Here is a 23,363-nt window from a genome sequence, read left to right as displayed (position 1 = left end):
GCCAAGTATTTAGCTTGCATTAAAAAAAAAATCAGAAATGCGTTTGCACCCCCGTTACACTGCAACGTGGTCTGTCCCAGGAGCAAATTGCTCCTATTTTTTTTTTTTTTCATTTATTTGCTCCTAACTCTGAATCGGGACCCGATTTGTGGAACGAAGGGACTGTCACCAATGAGCAACAGAATTTTTGGATATAATAAAGTGTTTGGTGCACATATAGAAAAACACCATCCCTCTGCCCAGGAAAGGGTCCCATAATTAGCATGCCCAGAATGCAAAGAGAAAGCTATGTACCCCTCTCTTCCCGGCAGGATCACTGCCCACATCTCATGGCTCTCAGTTGTGGCCAATGTACATTTCTGAGCGGGAATCAGAACACAGAGTCCTGATATACAAGTAAAGGTCCAGCCCCAGTAACAGCGGTTGCACCATCAATATTAGCTCAATTTGGGGGCTCTAATCAACTATTAACATACCAATCACTCTACTTTGGAAATCTTTTCCCAGGTGATTGGAGGTTGGTTGTTTTTGTGTTGTTTGTTAACATCTAAAAATAAAAACATCCAACCCCACATGACATGCAGGCACAATGGTGCACCTTACTGAAATATATTTTATTTTGTTGCCTAATAGAAGCAACAATTAAATAGCTCCGTCAGGTGCGAGGGGGGGGGGGGGGGGGGGACAGTTGCCTGCGCCAACAATTGAATATCGCCCTTGCAATGAAAAATCACTTTTTATTTTATGAATACTTGGATTTCCAACTTGTTTCTCACATCTGGTTTGGTCATTTCGCAATCAATTTTTTTTTTAAATTGGAAAACACACAGTAATTTCCTAACTTGTAGCAACAAACTAATTATATTACGTCAGGTGTTTTATCTACTCCAGTGTACCGCTCCTTGTAATAAAGGAGTATAACATCAAACTGCATCGATGTCCAAAGAATACTATGTGCATGGTCTTTAAATGTGAATTTGTTCAGTTACATGGAAAAGAAAACCGAAATGATGTCAGACAAGAAAGCTGGTCAGGAATCACTATAGACCTCTGATGCAACAAGGTCTCTAACCAGGTGAATGACTGCCTGTACACCGCTGAGTAGTCAGCGACCGTCAATGTCTCCTGCAAGACTCACCTTTTCATTTTCTCCTCCTTTCTGTGCTGTCGGACGCGCTCCTTGCTCAGGTTATCGTTTTCCAACAGATGAGTTTTTTTATTAGACCACCTGATCAGTTTACTTTTGGTCTCACTGCAGTCTGAATAGTCTACGTTTTCCAGGTGGTCTTGGTCCCGGTTTAAGGGATAGGCTATTAGGCATAAATTCCCATCTTCGTCTTCTTCGAAGCTAACGGACACCACACCTGCGGAGGTAGAGGGGAGTGTGCATTTAGTAACCAGAGGTGGAAGCCGAGACGCAACGTAACGCAGGGTTACATCGAGATCGGTTTTTTTTGTGTCTTACCCAATCCTTAGTATTTATCCTGCCACAGGCCAAATCTCATCTGCCAACCTAACAGATAGCAAAACAACTAAACATAGAAACACCCAGACACAGAGAGACAGCGTTTATATCAATAGATCTCAAGACAGACAAAAAAAAAAATGCTATATGTAAATTGCTGGCACCGATATACAAAAAACACTGACAAAATAATAACAGGAGACAATTTCAATTCATTCAAATATTTATTGAAATGAAATAAATATTCTTTATTGATTGCAATGAAAGAAAATAAGATGTAAAACAATTCCTATTTACATCTTTTCAGCAGAGGGGGGTTTGCATTTATGCAAAGCAAAAAAAAGCATTCAGTATCACAAAACTATGAAAGGGTTCATGGCATTTGATTAAGTGATGTGCAAGCATAGCAAAAAACAAAACAAAAACAGAAAAGAAAAAAAAAAGGATGTAAACAATATAGCAATCGCTACCTGGAATGGTTCTGCTCAGTCACCAGGCTTTAAAATATTGGTGTATTGTGACAACATTCCTTTTGCTGATTCGCAGTGATATTAATTACGAAGCAAAACACATATACAAAACAAGTGTTATATTCTTCGCGGTGAATGCTTTAAATAAAAAAAAAGTACCTTTGGCTGCACATACCAGACTCTCTAATGCACTTTCCTGATTTTTTTTTTTTTCCCTAATATATATATATATATATATATATAGTCTTTAGCATATCTGAATGTTTCAGCTGTTTTCCAGGAGTGCCATAAAAAGTCCTCAAAGTCCTTAACTGTCCCTCTTTCCTAGAGTCTGCTTTCGTGTTGCTCACATCCCTTAGGCCAGCTGAAGAGAGTGGCAGATGGACCTGGGACTTACTTACAGGATCTCAGGAGGGGGTGCAGCAGAGGTGCTCGGACAGTCTTGCTCTCAAGCACAAAAATGGAAGGACTAGGAGGATATAAAGGGACAAAGCGAGCTAGCAAACAGCCTTCAGATTTATCTCCGAGGAAAGCCAGTGTGCATCGCGGCCACGGGTGTTTGCCCAAAACCCTCCACCAACACATTAAAAAGACTAAAAACACCAAAAATTAGCGGAGATAAAACAGTAACAGCTCACAAGGTGACACGTAACATTTCAGTAGGTGCTTCTATAGTCTGTACACGTTTGTTAAAACATTTGCAATCAGCGTGAATACATCTCATGAAAAACACAAATCTGTTACCTGTACACTTACCATGCAGGAATATGGGAAAACATGGCTGACAGCCATGCTTAGGACACAATGACAGAGGAGTTATTATCCTAAGTAACTTCCCAAACTACGAATCGCCTTTCACTTGCAGTTAACCAAAATGGCTTAAAGAACAAAGCATAAGGGACTCAGGAATGCGATGCCCTTGAGAACTGGCATTTCCACTCGCATAGTGCTGGTGACTCATTCCAGCATTTGGTGCGGTTCTTTCATCCAAAAATACATTTCCCATTTCCTGTGAAAGGGAAAGGACCTGGAGAGTATAGGGCAATACTCTTACACCATGATGTGTGCTTACCCTTCCGTTTTACAGGCATCGTCAGACTCTAGGTAAAGCGAATCTGTTAAAATGTAACCGAACATCCCCGATCCCCAAAAAATATATATTATAAAAACCAAACCTTTTGTCGCAGCGAGAGGAAAAATAAAAAAAGTGTAAGGATGAGAGAAAAGAAAAATAGAAGAAAAGAGGAAAAAAAAATAAAAAAATAGCTGAGTCTGTGTGACCAGGTAGATTTAAACAGCGGTCTGGTCAGGTTCCACTTACCTACTGCAGTCTAAGGGAGACTTAGGGCCCACAAAAGCACAGCTTGTCTAAACTCTAATGCTTTTAGCCGGCCAAGACACCCAATGGTGATCTCCAACACAACGCATCTCAGCCTGTCCCTGACAACATCAACATATGTGAAAAAAAAAAGGCAGCATTCCCAAAAACCGCTTCTATAAAAGAAGTGTTTAGGGGCAACAGGTAATGGCAAGACAAATACACAACTAACAAGGCAGGCAGGCCCCCACCCCACCCCGCTCTCTGGAGCGAGAACGTACCTTTATACTGAGGCGTAAATTTCCTTATTTCGGTCGGGAGTGTTTCGTAGAACAGGTGCTCCCTTTGGATGAGGGGCTTGCAGATGGTCTTGTCGTTAAAGCGAAGGACACAGGAATGCCCTCCGACCTGGTGTAAAAAAGGTTCGAGTAGAACTCCCTTTGCGTAGTGCTCCACTTCCATGGCTCCGAAGGCTGGGCTCATTGTTACCGCACATTAGACAGGGCAGAGCAGCGCAACAGCTTCTCAGATGCTGTCCTTGAAAAGCGGCTTATCCCGTTTTTCTCAGGTCTCTGTCAAAACAAATGCAAACAAAAAGGTTCCCTCCGTTTAGACAAGTAGCAATGCTCAGTTTGTACAGGTTTGCGATAATCCCTTCCTCATGTCCTAGAGCCCTAAATGCACCGTGCGTCTGTCCTCTGCCAGGAACAATCCTCCTCTGAGCTCTCAGGCTCACAGCAGCCAGACAAATACGGTGATGTCACACACAAGAAAAACAATCTTCCCAGCTCCTCCTGCGAGGCAGCCGGCCAATCACATCCTACCTGGGAGGGTCCTGGGAGGAAAACTGGAGAGACAAAGGGAGGTGGTGGAGAGGGGGGGGGGGGCAGAGCTGCTGCTCGCAGTTGTTTTTGTCATAAAACGTTCACATAATACAGCAAAGCTCAACTATAAAACACTCAAAACAACAACGTGCTGCCTTTACAGGACACTGCAATCAGTCTGATCGTAAAAGGCATAAAGTAAGAACAGCCTCTGTATGCAGATATACAAGCAATCAGTGACACAGGATTATTAAATAAGCAATTAAAATAGATTCAGTAATAATAGCAAGTGTCTAGTACACAGAATTAATTAGAAGAGGGCTATAAAAACACCCTCTTATAAAATGGATTATTGCTAGCACACGCATAGTCACTATTTGTAAATTGTGCACTGAAAAAATAATAACACAAGTCCGTTACTTTCACTTAAACATGGTTTAAAATAAATAAATAAAAGAACCCGTAAAGCATCTCATGAATCACCATATAAACTAGAATGTGCCCACAGACCAAGTGTAGAATATTATGTAGTAGGAATACAATATACCTCTGATCACGTTGTCAGCCTGCCTTACACATGTGAATCTCAGTGCATATAATATATTATATATATATATATATACATACATACATACATACACACACATTGTTACTACACAAGTAGCACACAATGGGCGGAATTCAATTGATTTCGCGGCCCGCATCTCCCGTCTAAAGTGACAGGAGATCGCGGACCGCTATTCAATGGTGCCAGAATTTCACGCTGATCGTGCCCATAGAGGTCAGGTTTAGCCGCGTAAAGCAGCTAAACCCGACCAAAGTGCTGGGCGCGATCGCGAAAAGTGATGTTTGGGCGCCCAAATAGGACACTTTTCGCCGATTTCAGCCTGCACCCCTCTGGGACTGTGAGCTGAAATTGAGCGCTAGCAGCTGATCGCACCCAACAGGAGCAACAATAGAATAGCTCCGTCGGGTGCGAAGGGGGGAATAATCAATTGAATTCCGCCCAATGTTGTATGAGAAATGAGGGAAATCTACATGATTTAGATCCAGGCTTCTGGAAGAGCGTTTGGCACCTCTCGGTAGCCGCAAATCACCACATAACGTATTTACCAGTTTTACCATAAGTGTCAGAAGGACACAGGAAACAATCAAAGAGGATTTCATTCTAGACATTTACCAGCAGGGGGAGCTCTATGCTGTAATTCCGCTCACACACCTTTGTTTATATCGTGCAGAGTGGTGCTAATGATCAGATCATGTTGTTTTCTCTAAAAGAGCTACCAAAAAACCATGATCTTATTTACCATGGATTCCCAATGCTGAATACTAAAGGTGGGTACACATTAGACGATATTTCAGCTGATCCGCCGGATCGGTCCGATCTATTGTCAATATCGCCTAATGCTGCCCCATCCACTAGGCGATTAAACCTAGCGATGGAGCGATAACGACGGTCGTTATCGCTCCATCGCTTTGTAATCGCCCGCAAATGGGGCAGTAAAAGGTTAAAAACGACCAGCGATGCGCGCGCCCACTGGTCGTTTTTAACATCAATCATCGCCCGAACATTACGTTCAACCTGACGACCGCCGTGTTCGGGGATGATTGATCTGCATACACTGAACGCCTGAACGTTCAGTGTATGCAGTTCACCCCGCGGGGGACGACGGCGTCATAATCGTGTCGTCGTCCCTGCATCGTTAAATGGATGGGCAGCTTAATGTGTATGCACTATATTGGGCCATGCGCGCTCCCGTTTGGTCGTCAGTCTCATCGTCAGGTAGTCCCTACATGCAGCTCAATCTGACGATGCGACCGACGACCCCATACAGCGGAATGCGACAGGGGCTGACATATCGGGCGGTCGGGCACCGAATCGTTTGATGTGTACCGGCCACTCGATATGTCGGCCCGTCGCGTGGCTGGCTACAGACATTGTCCGATGTGTACCCAGCTTAAGTCGCAGGGTGTATTGTGCACATTAGTGGCGGGGAAAATACACCTATTAGCTAGGATACGTAAAACAAAAACCAGTGGACAAACCATAAAATACCCTTTCACGTTGCCCTCCCATGTACATAGGTTAGTTTCCATGTCTAACCAGGCTTCCAGATGTCTCATAGCCTCACCACCATCAGCCCTTGCTTCCCATTTAAACATGAGGATACAGCATAGTGGATTGCATTAGACCCTTTCCGCACTACTGGGATCTCTACCACTAAAGGCTGCCCATAGACAGCCCTATCGCGCCAGGCAGTTAGATCACATTGGACCCAAAGGGCAGCCTGTATGTAGTCATAACGGAGTCTTTTCTAGTCAACGTGTGACTGGTATCTGGCAGATGCTTGGCTGAGGACCGCATCGGACAATAGATGCGAGTCATGGTCTGCCCACACTAACTGTGCCCATTAGGAGCTGTCAGCTTGGTTATGTGTAGCAATTCAGCACCTGGGCGCTTTACCCAGCTCTGCCCACGTACGAGACACTTCACTGTCATAAACACAAAGCCAAACTTTTAACGCTCATGTATATATACACGTTTATAATCCAGGCAGGTGTATATCCTTTAACTGCTACAGGCATAGACATCATACTATATAAACTTCAAATAATCCTAGGTGAACAAAACTCGTCTTCCAGGTCTTAAGGTGCATACACACAACGATTTTTTGAACGATTATCATTAAACGATATCGTTTAACGATAATCATTTGAAAAAATCGTTCACTTTCTGAGTCAAACGATGAAAGATTATTGTTCATGCGCGTTCACGTTTGTAGTTTGTAGTTCAGTCAGACTTGTCAACTCAACGATTTTCATTAAGTTGATATGCAAAAATCGTTTGTAGTTCATAAAAATCGTTCATTACATTTAGTAAATGAACAACTTTAGTAAACGATTTTAGTTAATTTTTTCAAGGGAAAAAAAATCGTTTACTAAAATCGTTCATTAATTAAATTGTTGTGTGTGTATGCAGCTTTATTGCTAAGCAGGTGCTGATTTATCACCTTGTATACCAGGGAAAGCAATGATGCCCCATTCACTATACTGCTTGGAAAGGCAAAGGGTTATCTGTTGTATGTATACTACTCACTGTATGTGTACCATACATATGGTTACACATTAACTGCATGCAATACTATTTAAAGTGTAAATATGAAAGCAAATGTCCTAATAGACCTTACATGTATTATGTGTGTATAGAAGTCATCGGCCAGCTACAAGGAGTTAACTAAATTCCTAACAGGCTGCCGGGATCCCAATACACCCGGAGAGGAAAACATGAACAAGACGCGGGGCCACACCCTACGGATTCTCAGATTTGCTAATTAGCAGACTCAGGATGACGTGACAATTTCTAGCCTTCCACCATCTCCACAGACAAAGGCCTACAGATCATTACGGATGCATCATAATATTTTTGCACTGGTAGCTATAGCATACTGCTGCTTTAATGTGGCACCTGCCCACAGACGCATCCAATGTGTGGGCTGAACCAGTAGGGAGAATGTGGATTTGCTGGGAACCAGTGTGACTTCCCCATGACTAGATTCATGTAATTCCAAGCTACCAGCTTTCAGATACAGAGCAATGATGCATCAGGAGGACAATTTGGGCTGAATTTGTAAATTACTAAAATAAAATAAAATGTTTTTATCCCTTTACATCCACCAGAAATAAATCGTACCCATTGTTCTTCATAAAAGCATACGTGTCGATTACACACAGTCATTTTGTGGATTGAGACTGCATAAAAAACAATAATGTCAAATCAGTTAAGAATTAGAGAAAGGATTGAGGCATGAGGCACTTTGAGCCTCATGCCTTGGCGATATTCCTAGTTCCTAGTAAACTGATAGGCTGAAAATCAGTTTTGCCCCCATACTGGCTGCCCCCAGTGAATGTAGGTGAAGGTTACATGGAAACAAGGGTACTTATAATATACAGTGTGGGCACGGCTGTAATGAGCAAATATCTGCGGGCGAGGACGTTCTGCTTTTCCCGTGTTATACTCTGTACACATCATTGGGGCTGGTCTGGAAGCCTCGCTGTGCCAGAGACAGAAAAACAGAGCACTTGGCAACACACAAATAAACATATTACTTCACGTAATGAGTACAGAGGTTTTTTTTCCCCCCTTCAAGAAAATCAACAAGATGAAGAGGAAGCAGATGATGGCGTTTTCTAGCAGGCCAATGGCACCACATCTGCTTTTCATTTCAGGCCGTCTGAGTTGTCAATACTGCGCCCTTTCTACATCTCGGCATGGAACGTTAGTGGAAATGAAAGCTCTCCAAGTACCACTGTTACATTTATCAGAGAGAGAAATCGCTGGGCAATGCTGAACAAGATGCGCAAAACGGTGCCACCGAACCCAAGAAGCTGCCAAGTGGATTTACTTTTTCATTATGTAAATTGTGCCAATTCACAATTCAAAATGGTTTCAGGAGTTTGTCAAAAATTCCGTGGTGTCTTTTTATTTCTTTTGGAGATAAATTGGAGCTTCTCGTCCAAAATACGCCCCTCTCCGTTCACTTTAATGAGACTTTTAAATAAAGCTCATAAATGACTTAACCTCAGGAAAATGACGTCTGACTAATATCCCTCACACCTGGAGAGGCCTGTGGCATTTCTATAAAAAGGGGTTGGTGGCTGGAATAGGCCTAGGGGGGGATAAACAAAACTTTGCGGGACATTTGTGAATTTGGGGAAAAGAAATACTGAAGGATAAGAGGCGTTACAGCAGAATTACAGTGTCACGGCTATGTAAACCTCCACAAGAATCGCTAAATGTACAATATTCCAAATAAGACAGCATTAAGGCTGCCTCATGCAAACATCTCTTGGTGTAGTTTTCATTCTCAGCTCCCAGCTCTTTGGCCGCTGTCAATTCAAATGTTTTATACCCATCATCTCCGCAAAAGCTCGGACTGGAGAGGACGGTCCATGCAAATGTCTAGTACCGCATTATAGGTGCATTTCTTATCCAAATATGAAATGCTGACTTTACGATGCACCTTTAGCAAACCTATCACACAGGTGCTTTGGGAATCCATGTTTCCTTTCTTTATAAAAGTAAACCGGTAACACCGATACCTTTAAAAGCTAGTATTGCTGACATTATATATAAGAAATATATAGCAAATTCAATGGTAATCCATATTTAAACATGCAAAGTAGCAAACAAATGTTCAACATTATGTAACATGTAAATATAGTCATGAAAATGCTGCAACAACAAAATGAAATAACAGTTAAGGATGACTAGTTCATAGAAACTTACAGTTATGCGATAGAGTGAACCTGCCACAAGGGGGCTCTCTGCCTCATCACTAATGATCCTTCCTCACACAGTAACCAGACACTATGTAGTGATGACAGAACCATGTGAAGTGTGACATCACAGTTTCATTGTGACTCAACAAAAGGCAGGGCCATGTCATACGGATCATACATACTGTATTGGCAATAATGAGGTAATAGGCCTCCTCTGTGTGATGCTGTAACATGTTTTTCCACATTCACACTATCACAATAAATTGTAGATAGATATAATCACTGATAGATTGTAATTGAGTTACATAATATGCCAGTATATAATATATATGTAAAAGAAATATAATAAAATAGGGGGAGATGACTCAATCCTTGGAGAGGGAAGTTGGCCAAAGCAACCAATCAGCTTCTGTCATTGTGCTAGATAACTGTCAGACAGAAGCCGATTGGTTACTTTGGGCCACTTCTCCACTCTCTCTCTCTCCAAGGATTGGTACATCTCCCCCGTAGTGTTTTAGGTCGGGTGCAGTCAGCTGGGTCAACGCTCAGCTAAGACTAGGATCTAGTCTCCTGTAACCTGAGAACCGTTCTGCAATAGTCACAATGGCTAATTAATGTATTATATACACTAAAGGCCAAAAGCAGTATTCGGTTTACGCCACAGGCCAATCTCGGGTCATGGGTGGGTTGTTTTTTGTTTGTAGAGTTTAATAGTCTATTAAAGTTTCATTATTTTGCTATAAAACAACAACCACCACCACCGGTGAGCGCCAGGAAGGGATATCTGGCAAATATCAGGAAATGTAACGAGTGTTTCATCATCCATGTAAACCAGTTCTCTATTAAGAGTATTGAACATTATCTGCTGTTGCTGGTTACCTGTCTTCTATCATGTTTACAACTTTGGTTGCTAGGTTACGGAGCGGTTATGACCACCCAGTTACCTCCTCTGGGACTGTATTATGTGCGAAACAGGAGTCTCTTCTAATAGTAAAGAACAGGATGCTATCCCCTGTGGCAACGACGTGGGACACCGGAACGTCACCTGTAACTATAGTAATGAATACTGGAAACTGCGGAGCAAACACCTTGTAAAAGTCTTAGCGTGTTGAGCGTTTTACTGGTGCGCTATACATTCAACATTTAACTAGCAGTTAGTCTTAAAATTAAACATAAAACTACATGCAGTGAATCCAGTATAATATGATACCAGGTGCCAGAATTTTACCGGAGTGAATTATTTAGTGAGTAAACCCAACACCTTATCAGCTACTTTATAGCAGGTCTCACTTAGAGCTCGTCCAAAGGGAATGAACTGTGACAACTGGCGTGGTAATACCTGATGCCTAATAATGTACGCTGTAAGTCCGTGGCACAGGGGTTACCACAACATAATGATATGTAACACACAAACGCAATCAGTTACACATGACAGCAAAATGAGATGAGCAAGTGATGGACAAAGTTTGAAAATACAATAAAACTAAAAATAAAATAAAACTGTAACTACAATCAAGGTTTTAACTTTCATTAGAAGCACAAGTACGAATTAAACCTTCAATAAACTCAAAATAACTTTCACCCTCAGGACAGACGGGTAACAATTGCAGTTGGATGAGTTTCTGAAACTCCCTGCCACCCAGAAATAATACCTGGCAGAGAACGCAGTGGAATTACTTTCCCTGGCTCTAATTACCTTGCCTAAGATGGTAAACACCAATATGTGATTGCCCAAGCGGGAGATTAAAAGTGATATATCTAGGGCATTGGAGGCTGGTATCGGCACACCTTCACCCCAGCCACGAGTGTGGAAAAATAAACGTTACAAGAACAGAAACTACATGCTGCTATCCTGTGGCTGACAAGTGGTTTTCTGCATTCATATGGAGCCGGGCTGCTCATTAACTCCCACTGTAATCTAACACTGGCCCCACAATACTCTGCACAGAGCGAAGATCCTCCAAATATTTAAAGATAAACTTTTAATAATACACAAACACTTAGGCCGGTATCCAATCAGAGTCAAAATATTTTTGTTTGGGGGGGGAGGGTTGGGGAAAGTGGATTTTCTCTGATAATCCCCGTTTTTCACCAATTTTTTTCATCACCCTGTCCTATTTGTTCAGGAAAACAAATAGGACAAATCGTGCAAAAACACATAGGATCCGTGATAGGTTCCTGAACTTAATGTGGCACTTTTCGGGGGTTATTTTTTGGGACACATCAAAATCCTGATAAGTGCCAGCGTCTGGTGATCTTCAGGGCTAATTGGATACCGCTCTAAGTTTCCTAATATACTAAATCTAATCATCTATTTTATTTTGTTGTATTTCCCAGTTGACCCATTATGTTCCTTGATAAATAGAATGAACCACAATCTAACAGAGAAAAATAGCTGCCCAAGACAAAGGGATTGTGTGATTTATGACATGTTTAAGACCAAAAATATTTACTACAATACACTCACATATTATTCTGGTCTGAAAATTTAAACTTTGGCTATAAATTCAATGAAGAGTGCATTCCATTATATGTGTGTGTGTGTGTGTGTGTGTGTGTATATATATATATATATATATATATATATATATAAAAAATATCTGTATACATACACATACAGTACAATGTAAGAGTTTCAGGCAGGTGTGATAAGAATGCTGCTAGGTAAGAATGCTTTCAAAAATAGAGTGTTAATAGTTTATCAATTAACAAAATGCCAAGTGAATGAACAGAAGAGAAATATAAATCAAATCAATATTTGGTGTGACCACCCTTTGCTTTCAAAACAGCATCAATACGTCTAGGTACACTTGCACACAGTTTTTGAAGGAACTCGGCAGAGAGGTTGTTCCAAACATCTTGGAGAACTAACTACAGATCTCCTGTGGATGTCGGCTTGCTCAAATCCTTCTCTCTTCATGTAATCCTATACAGGCTCAATGATGTGGAGATCAGGGCTTTGTGGGGCCATATTATCATTTCCAGGGCTCCTTGTTCTTCTTTACGTGGAAGACAGATCTTAATGACTTTGACTGTATGTTTGGGGTTGTTGTCTTGCTGCAGAATAAATTTGGAGTCAATCAGACGCCTCCCTGATGGTATTGCATGATGGACCCAAGTTCCTATGCTTTCATGCATAGCCGAGTCGCTTGGCCTTGTTTCCACGACGAAGGTATGGCTTTTTGGCCACATTTCTTCCATGAGGCCACTTCTGGCCAGACTTCTCCGAACAGTAGATGGGTGTACCTGGGTCCCACTAGTTTCTGCCAGTTTTGATCTGATGGCACTGCTGGATATCTTCAGATTTTGAAGGGAAGTAAGCATGATGTACTAGGTTTCCTTGGCCGACCACTGCGTCTATGTTCCTCAACGTTGCCCGTTTCTTTGTGCTTCTTCAAAAGCGCTTGAACAGCACAACTTGAAACCCCAGTTTGTTTTGAAATCTTTGCCTTGGAGAGACCTTGCTGATGCAGTATAACTACCTTGTGTCTTGTTTATGTGCTCAGTCTTGCCATAGTGTGTGCACCTGTGACATGAAACGGTCTTCTACAACCTCACCTTTGTAGCAGAGTTTGGCTGTTCCTCACCCAGTTTTAAGCCTCCTACACAACTGTTTATGTTTCAGTTAATGACTGTGTTTCAACCTACATATGAAGATGATGATCATTATCACCTGTTTGGTATGATGACACGACTATAATCCTATAAAATCCCTGACTTTGTGCAAGTGTACCTAGAAGAATTCATGCTGTTTTGAAGGCAAAGGGTGGTCACATCAAATATTGATTTGATTTTGATTTCTCTTCTGTTCATTCACTTTGCATTTTAATCGATAAAAATAAACTATTAACACTTCGATTATTTTTATTTAAAACATTCTTACTTTGCAGCATTTTTTCCATACCTGCCTAAAACTTTTGCACAGTATTGTGTATGATATATATATATATATATATATATATATATTTTACACACACATATATTGTATCCCCCGCAGTATTGTAATGATTCAAATACACAAGCCATTATAACATAAGCCGGATGGGCAATTAGTCAGGCGGTTCTTCTATAGCTCTATAAAAGGTAAGCTCCTAGAGATCATGTGATAATAGAGGAAATAAAGGGGCAGTGGTTAAGGTTTTAAGTTATAAATGTTCAAAGAAGGACTCTTTCCTCAATACATCATGTCACGTGACTGTGGTTGCCCTGTTAATCACATGACACCTTGTAAACTGTAAATCATTAATCGCAGCTTGGATCAACACCCTTAAGCTGAAAGAAACAACTCCATGTGGGTGTTGAGGTATAAGGATGCGGGGGCCAGTACTGCTTCCAATGCTTTCATAGGTGCTGCAGATTAGCTGTTGGGAGATGGGTAACACATACCCCACCCCCATAGATGTCAAAGAAAAGTTTACAGTGATATTAACCCCCCCTCCCCTTTTTTTTTTTTTTTTTACAGGTGCAGTCCCGTCTGAGTATAGAGTGTGTTTTATGTTAATGGTCCTGACCAGCATCCTTATGACAACGTCTGCACTTGAGTTTAAGAATCCCGGCCTTTTGTTTTTTTCCTTCTTCCTCTCAGCCTAGTGGAGAACTTGGCCACAGGGTGTTCTTTTTACCATAAAATAAGCCATTTACAATTTATTTTTTCTGGGGATGTTTAGCATAATTTTATTATTTATTTTTATTGCAGACTTTGAGGGGCATTCAATTTCTAGTGCCTGCAGCTGCTACTAAGGGGCGCCTGATGGAGCAATTCAATTGTTGCTCCGCTTTGGCAGGGATAGCCACGGGAACACAGTCCATGATTTGGGGCGTGCTAACCAGGACTTTAGACGGGTCTACCTGTTTTACACAGCTAAACCCGGTCTAGTTGGGCTCGGCAAGCGCAATAATTAATGGGTGCCCAAATACAATTGAATTGCAACATCAGGCGCCCGTTAATTAGCACAGCAAAATAAGCAATTGAATCGCTCCCAGTATGTTATAAGATGTAAAGGCGTATATTGCATTTTTGGGACAGATTTTATGTATATATATTTCTTGAGGATCTATTTAACTGTGATTCATAACGCACTCAGAAAGGGGAAGCTTAAAGCTTTCTACAATGCATTATAAAAGGGACTTTTTAAGCCGAAGCTTTTCAAACTTAATGAGAACAAAAAAATAAAAAAGCCTGAGAGAAGTGACGGGAACTCTTTAATCTAGATTGTGCTATCACAGTGCCCTACTAGAAATGTCACATCCAGACGCAAAATCCAGTTTTGGTGTAATCATAAATACAAACCAACACTTTACTTTGCAGTGATCCACCCAATGCGGCATGCTTCCCGATGCATGGCAATACTTGTGCAGACGCAGTCTCCGCTGTTGACAATGCCCTGCTTGGAAGAAAATGGGTGCCGCGGTAGGACTGAGACAAGCCTCTCCATGTCAGCTGCAGTCTAAGTAGTACTATTGCGCATCAGTGCTTAACTCATCAAATTACACACTAAACTGAATCAGCCTTTAAATACAGTGAGTACAGTGTATACTAAGGGCTCTGCCAGCAGCGACTACACTTACCACATGCAAAACAAACCCTAAACAGAGCAGGTATTGTTCTCACTGCACACATGTAATACGCAGTTATGTGCAATGCATTAGTATGTGACTAGTGAAAGCACAAGGGTATAGGGAACGCTCATACTGCTTTACTTTCAGTGCGCTATATATGTACTTAGCGTAGTCAAGCCACACACAGGCACAGCGCACTTCAGCAATCGAGCCCCGACATTTAAAGTTACTCCGCAGTGAAAACGGACATTGGTTTATTACCAAGACAGCAACCGACCCACAAGTAGCGATGGTTTAGGGTAGCGAATCTCAAAGCCAGTCCTCAGGACCCCAAACAGGTCACGTGTTCCAGGTCACCAAGCACAGGTGTATTCATTATTCACTGACATTTTAAAAGATCCAGAGGTGGAGTGAATTATTTCACTTGTGATTTCGAGGAGACCTGGAAAACAAACTGTTTGGGGTCCTGATGACCGCGTTTGAGAACATATAACTCAAAAATGGATAGCCTTTAAACTTGGGACTGTAATGGCAGAATTTGGGAAACTGTCTTATGGCAATGGTCCTAAAATCTGGAGAACAGTAAAGTGTTAGGACAGTGTCTTCAAAGTACAGTCCTGAGGGAACCCTAATGGCGCATACACACGGTCAGATTCATGTCAGATGAACTATTTAACGATTTTTACCAACGATTTGAACGATTTTGCAAACGATTTGAACGACTTCAGACTAGTTAAATGAATGAAATCGACCAAATCTGACTGCAAACACATCAGATGTCAGATATCGTTATCTGACAATTGGGAACGCGCATCGATCATCGTTACAGGCTCACATGTCAGATTTTCTGTCAGATATAAACAATTTTTAAAATCGTTAGCGTTCAAATGTGACAGAAAATCTAACTGTGTGTATGCGCCATAACAGTGCAGGTTTTCTACAATTCCGCGTCAGAGTACAGTTGCAATTATTACTGATACATTTTAAGAAAAAGATTCACAGGTGGTGCTAATTTCACTGTCAAGGAGGAGACCTGGAAAACATGCACCATTAGGGAGCCACGAGTACTGGATTTGGGAACTGCTGCTTCCATAGCGTTACAGGCTCATACATAAGATTAGACGCTACAAGCAGATTGCCTGCTTAGATATTACTGCATCCGACTTTTCCTGTTCATTCTCGTCTCCATGGCGTTCGTTTATGAAGTCAGAGACCTGAAATCCTCCAGATGGAACCTTCGTAATGCTATTACACTGGCAAATGCCTATTTGTATAACTGTGGTTGTACACAGACATCGATTTAGGTCAGGAACACCCAGCACTAATACAGTAGCCTTCAGTGATAACGCAGGTCACTACAGAACATGCAATTACGTGGCACGCTTAGTACTGCAATCCTGGATCATGACAATTTTCCCAACAGGTTTGATGGCTTGTCCATTTTTGGATAACTAATATTTTTCTGTACATTTCAGCCATGTACTTATATCATCGTGCAGAATTATTTATGCTCAGTTCAGTCTAGGAAATAATATGAAATAAGGGTATACATATAAAATACAATGCAAGTGTTTTAACAGATAGTTGAAAACACTCTGGGAAAGAGTGCCCCCAAAGACCTTACAAATTGAATGCTATAAAATTGTATTCTGAAAAGCACAGAAGGAAGCTAAAAAAAATGAACACAAGCAAAATATTCAGTCAACATTGCAGGGCAGTTATATATGAAGCTTCCTAATTTTTTATATATATTAATTATGAACGGAGCTTATTATGGCAGTATACAACTATTTCTGTGAATAACTGTACGGTAATCCCGTTCAGCACCAAGTTACCAGAATTACCAGCATAAATGTCTGTGCAGTTTTATTGTAGCATTCAATCAGTAAAGTCTCATACCCAAGTATCTACTTTTTTTTTTCCTTTTCTTAAATATGTTTCCAGCATTTTGAAATTAACATAAACCCCATAAACCATACTTCCGGGTATTTCCAGACCTTCCTTGCGTCGTGGTAGCGTTTCTCTGAGCATTGCTTGCACCGTTCCCCTATTTTTCTGTGTTTTAAGCCACTGGAAAGCTTGCAAGCACGAGTTTAATAAAGAGGATGTAAAATGCTGCCGGGTGCGTCTCCTTATACTCCAAACACATCCAAAACCCATGAAAACTAAAAGAAAAATGACCCATACCTGTAACGGCTGCAGATTTTTAGTGGAGGGTGCAGCAATACAACCTGCCACGCAGTGTAATCTGCATTCTATGCTCCTGGCCCTACTACCGGCTTACAGAGCAGACGCTGCTACTTTGCATACTGAGACATTTGTGCAGAAGTGAGTGAAAGTGGAACAGGATAGAGGCGGAGGAAGTGTTTATTTGAATGTTCTGCATAGGGGCCCCAGCAGATCAGAAACAGGAAGTCGCCGATCTCGCCATTAACTCTTTCACGTGTTACAGGGGCCTGGGCTGGGCGCGCTCACAGCTGTTTTCTGAGTGTATTTTTGGCACCTTGTAAATGCAAGCTTTAGAAATTCATGAACTGGCAAATGTGTGTAATCAGTAACAGATTAACCATCAACCTGTTGTTTAATTTGATCGTAGGCTAACCACAGGCAACGTTAACCCTCTCCTGATTCCCTTGCTCCACAGTATCTGTATAACAGCAAGCCACCTAAAATATTGGGGCCTAGTCAATGATATGTGCGGCTGGGCGCTGCGCACATAGCCTATTACTGTAGTGCTGACAGCGCAAGCAGAGATGCAGGTAGACGCAATGTGCCGTTACGGAATTACTCCCCACAGAGCAGAGGTTCCCAAACGCGGTCCTCAAGGCTCCCCAGCAGTTCAGGTTTTAGAGAGATCTGTGGTTGAGCACAGGTGGTTAAATCAAAATGACTGAGGTACTAATTAAGTCACCTGTGGTCAAGCATGGATATCCTTAAAACCTGGACTGTAAGGGTGTCTTGAAGACCCTTGGGGCGCAATTCAATTATTTGCGCCAGCAGCTGAACCCCCCACCCCCATCGAGCCCGTCGGAACTATTCGTTTGTTGCTTCTGCCGGGCACGATCAGCTGCTGGCGCCCACATTTCAGCTCGCACCCCCTCGGGGGTGGAGAGCTGATGCGCAAAAAGTTACCCGTTTGGGTGCCCAAACTGCACTTTTCCTGATCCTGCCCAGCACTTTGGTTGGGGTGAGCTGTTTTACGAGGCTAAACCCGACCTCTATGAGCGCGATGATTGGCATCAATTGAATAGCACCCCGCGATTCCCGGTCACCTTGGGCGGGAGATCGGGTGCGCTAAAACAATTTAATTCTGCCCTTGTACAGAAGAGATAGCAAATCTCCTATAAAGCCTAATCAATAAGACAAATATAAGGTATATGGAACTGACCTAGATGCGGACTGTTGGCACACCCTGTACCCGTGGCTCTCAGCTACATACACAGACTCTACTGTAGTGTTCTCCTAATAGGATGTGCCCTGTAGGCATGAATGTATTCCCAAACCTATCATTGAAGTGGTCAAACCTAAAACACGTTGCTAATGTTTATTTTTTTTCATTGCTATCATTTATATGTATGTGGTTTACCTTTTGCAATGCTAGCGTTCCCTCAATATCTATTTTCCAAACAAGGAAGGTCACAATTAAGGGTGGACTCTCCGGTATTTACAAGCAAAATAATAGCATTATACAGACACAGTAATACCTCTTTTCCACCAAAACCCAGGTCCGACCTGCGTTTTCAGACATGGTTCCAACCTAGGTCAGACACAGTTTACACAGCACCAATCTTGGTTATTCTCAGGTCAGCCCCGTTCACACTGAACCTGGGTCTGCCCTGCTAAACTTGTGAAGTCATAAAAAGTGGGAGGTGACTGCTCCACAACCACCAATCAGCTTATTTTAGGCATAACCCAGGTCAGATAACCCAGGTTGTGCCGTTTACACTGCACCATTACCCAGGTCCACCCTGGGTCCGACCCTGGTAGCTACCTGGGTTGGATTGCTGGGTCACTTGACCCGGGTTATTTTTCAGGGACCCTTTTACACTGAGCTGCGACCCGGGTAGACCCAGCAATAACCCAGGTTTTTGTTCTGGTATAAAACGGGTATAAGTGGCCCTTTCCAATGGATGTGTACAACAAGCAATGCTGGCCAAACAATTGCTCATTTGTTCCACAAATTTGATTACTTCACCAACAGCAAGATCATGTCGTGATATAACCAGGCAGATACAGATTGTAAATCCAGAGCATTTTGCTTTAAAAGCAATTTAACAAACATTCAGATCTGGCCAATATTGTGCAGGCCCAAATTGGGTCATTTGAAGATGGTTCATAAATGTTTGAAAGATAAAGCCAATTAAGGACACAAATCTAATCAAATAACTGCATAAGCAGCCAACATTATTTAGGTTTATTTTTTTACTTATAAAGAGCTATATAGAAGAGTAACTGAACAAAAAATTGGAAATAGAGAAATATTGGGTAAGACCTGTCTGTCCTGCAGAGCATGCAATCTAATCGGATTCTTGCAGACACATTATAAAGGGAATAGGTGCAATACAAGTTGAAGCCAGTCATGTTAGTAGAACACCTGAACACACAGATTATCTAAACTACAGTTTTTACCCTTGCTGTACATTATGCTATAGAATCTTTGTATATACTAAATATCCGATATACATTTACATAGGATAGACACATATACAAGAGCGCTCCTGCTACAGAGACTAGATGTTTCCATTAAAATGCATTCTGACACATTATGTAATAGTAGCACTAGTAGCACTATCACCTACAATGCAGCGACAGAGCGTGTTATACACATTATCGACCATTGGCAGTGTTTTGGGCCAATGATTAATACTGTCTAGCTAAGGACCCACATGGCAGGTCATTGTCCGATCTGGCATCCATCCAGGGGGCACGTTTCCAGGACCTCAGACGGGGTTAGGACGGGTCATGATGAAATGGGATTTCACGATGGGACTTGATTGGCAAAGGTTACGGAAAGCCTGGAATACGCATCAGGACATGGACAGAACAAGCCATCACCACCCAGGGAGCACATAGCTCCTAGAAGCGGGCACACTTGATGCCAAGAGACGTGTTCTCATAACACAAGCTGTGCCGTCCTCGGGCGCCCTGTCACACCATACCGATAGTCTACATTATGTAACAAGTACTTATAACTCACCTTCCACATATGGCCATACATAATGCATTCGTTACTCAGTTAATGATGTAACACACACACAGACATATATAGACAGGCGGATCTCACGTCATCTTTAAATATTGCTATAACATGAATAATCGTAAATATTGGGCTATCATCTGACTATATTGGTTTATTAGAACATGGATTGCCGTGTGTGTATATATACACACACACAGTGGGGCAATAAGTATTTGGACAGCCACCGATTGTGCAAGTTGTTGCACTTTAAAATATTAGAGAGGGGTCTTTAATTTCCATCGTAGGAACACTTCAACTGTGAGAGACAGAATCAGAACAAAAAATTCCGGAAATCACATTGTATGATTTTTAAACAATTTATTTGTATATTCTTGCGGAAAATAAATATTTGGACAATCAAAAAGTTTAACTCAATACTTTGTAAAGGAACCTCGGTTGGCAATTGTAGAGGTCAAATGTTTCCTGTAGTTCTTGACCAGGTTTGCACACACTGCCGCAGGTATTTTGGCCCACTCTTCAATGCAGATCTTCTCTAGATGTGTCATGCTTTGGGGCTGCCACCAGGCAACACGGACTTTTAACTCCCTCCACAGATTTTCTATTGGGTTGAGGACTGGTGACTGGCCAGGCCAATCCAGGACCTTGAAATGCTTCTTACGGAGCCACTCCTTAGTTGCCCGGGTGATGTGTTTGGGGTCAATGTCATGCTGGAAGACCCAGCCATGTTGCATCTTCAATGCGCTTACTGAGGGAAGGAGGTTTTTCTCCAAAATGTCACGATACATTCATCCTCTCCGTAATACGGATCAGTCGTCCTATCCACTTTGCAAAAAAGCATCCCCAAAGCAGGATGTTTCCACCCCCATGCTTCACAGTGGGTATGGTGTTTTTGGGATGCCACTCATCATTCTTCTCCCTCCAAACACGGCGTGTGGAGTTTATTTAGTTCTGGACTGATCCCTCACCATTCTCAAGATTATTGATACCCCACAAGGTGAGATCTTGCATGGAGCCCCTGGTCGAAGGAGATTGTCAGTGATCTTGTATGTCTTCCATTTTTTTTATAATTGCGCCAACAGTTGATCTATTCTCACCAAGCTGCTTGCCTATTGTCGAGTAGCTCATCCCACCGTTGTGCAGGTCCACAATTTTGTCCCTGGTGTCCTTAGACAGCTCTCTGGCCTTGGTCATGGTGGAGAGGTTGCAGTCTGACTGTTTGAGGGTGTGGACAGGTGTCTTTTATACAATTGACCCAGTGATTCCCAACCTCGGTCCTCAAGGCACTCTAACAGTCCTGGTATTAGTGATATCCAAGCTTGAACACAATTGGTTAAATCAAAATAACTAATTAAGTCAACTGTGCTCCAGTATGGCTATCCTCAAAACCTGGACTGTTAAGCTGGCCACACACTAGACCAACTTACATCCAACCGGCCAACTTGTTGATTGGTTTGAATGAAAATCTGGTAACATATGGGAGTGAATGATGATCAGCAATTTGCTCCTAAATGCCAGAAAACAGATGAAAATGGTCGTCAGACAAGTTCGTTAAATGTTTGATCTAAACTATTTGTTCAAAACACAGTTTTGGTCCATTTTCCAGCATTTGGGAGCAAATTGCTGATTGTATACCTTACCAGATTTTCATTCCAGCCAATCGACTAGTTGGATGAAAGTTGGTCTAGTGTGTGGCCAGCTTTAGTGTGCCTTGAGGACCGTGGTTGGGAACCCCTGAGTTAACCAGTTCAAACAGGTGCCATTAATACAGGTAACGAGTGGAGGATAGATGAGCTTCCTAAATAAGAAGTAACAGGTCTGGGAAAGCCAGAATTCTTGCTGGTTGGTAGGTGTCCAAATATTTATTTTCCACAAGAATATACAAATAAACTGCTTAAGAATCATACAATGTGATTTCCGGAATGTTTTGTTCTGATTCTGTCTCTCACAGTTGAAGTGTACCTATGATGGAAATTACAGACCTCTCTCATCTTTTAAAGTGCAACATTTGGTTTATTAGAACATGGAGTGCCCAGTGTATGTGTAATATGTAATATATAATATATATATATATATATATATATATATAAACAGAAAACCCAGCACTCACCATGTTTAAACACTCACAATGATGTATAAATAAGTAAATAAATAATGGGGATTTAGTTCATGGATTGATCAATGCATTTAAGCCCGCAGCCCACATCACGGGACCCCACTTTCTGCAGGTCCTACACTATCCGTCACACTGATGAACTAAATCCCCATTATTTATTTACTTATTTATACATCACGGTGAGTGCTGGGTTTTCTGTTTTTATTTATTTGAGCAATGTGGTCACAGGCCACTTGCACCCCAGTCCTGGGAATGGCGAGTGCAGGTCTGCACCCCAAATCTAGGAGTGGCGAGTGCAGTGGATTTCTGACATATATATATATATATATTTTACACACACACACTGCGCAATCCATGTTCTAATAAACAAATATAGTCAGACGAGTGCCCAATATTTACACATATAATATATATATATATATATATATTTATAGCTAGCTATATTTAAAGATGACGTGTGTTCCGCCTGTCCTAATATATATTTATAATGAATAATAGTAAATATTGGGCACTCATCTGACTCTATTGGTTTATTAGAACATGGATTGCCCAGTGTGTGTGATATAGATATATAGATATATATATATACATACACACACACAATCTGAGGTCCCTGCATTCCCTGACAGCCTGTATCTCAGCCCACGAAGGCCCACTGCAGTCCCCAAATGCCAGTGCTCCCCCTCCCCCAACACTGTAATACCGTATCACCCCCCCCCCCCGTCTCCTCTCAGTGACACCCTAGGTCCCCAGCACCCGGTTTGGGGCGTGTGGTGCCCGGTAAAGGTACGATTTATTTGGCCCGGTGAAGTTACCTGAGAGAAAACACGATCCGGCTCCTGAGCTGTCTCCTCTCTTTTGTCAAAGCGAAACCAAAATGGCGACGCAGGCCTCCCGGCCTGTCTGCGCATCCGCCTCCCCATTGGACGGACCGGCCAGGCCGCCGCTGATTGGCTGAGGCGCCGGCTTGTGTTGCTAGGGAAGGCTGGTAACCGGGGGGTAGAGTGATGTGTTTGTGTCGGGCCTAGCAGCTGAGGCTGAGGTGGGGGTGGGGGGCATGTTTGGGGAGGGGGTGAGGAGGAGGTGAAAGAAGCAGCAGAGGGGACAGTTTGGTATTATTATCATTACAGCAGC

At 42.1% G+C, this 23,363-nt stretch overlaps 1 protein-coding gene across 1 annotated transcript in view; it reads right to left on the bottom strand.

Moving 5' to 3' along the window:
* Positions 1–23,121, bottom strand: part of IP6K2 (inositol hexakisphosphate kinase 2) — a 32,234-nt gene extending 9,113 nt beyond the window's left edge. Inside the window, exons 1-3 of the mRNA XM_088454013.1 lie at positions 23,045–23,121; positions 3,535–3,825; positions 1,139–1,364 (exon numbers count right to left, since the gene is read on the bottom strand). Coding sequence (XP_088310139.1) covers positions 1,139–1,364; positions 3,535–3,736 — 428 coding nt within the window. The 5' untranslated portion in view covers positions 3,737–3,825; positions 23,045–23,121. The remainder of the gene's footprint in view (positions 1–1,138; positions 1,365–3,534; positions 3,826–23,044) is intronic.
* Positions 23,122–23,363: the final 242 nt, after the last annotated feature.

The sequence above is a fragment of the Taudactylus pleione genome, unplaced genomic scaffold (genome assembly GCF_031769625.1).
Source record: "Taudactylus pleione unplaced genomic scaffold, aTauple2 ptg000607l, whole genome shotgun sequence".
NCBI classification, from domain to species: domain Eukaryota; kingdom Metazoa; phylum Chordata; class Amphibia; order Anura; family Myobatrachidae; genus Taudactylus; species Taudactylus pleione.
This window is presented reverse-complemented; position numbering and strand designations above follow the sequence as displayed.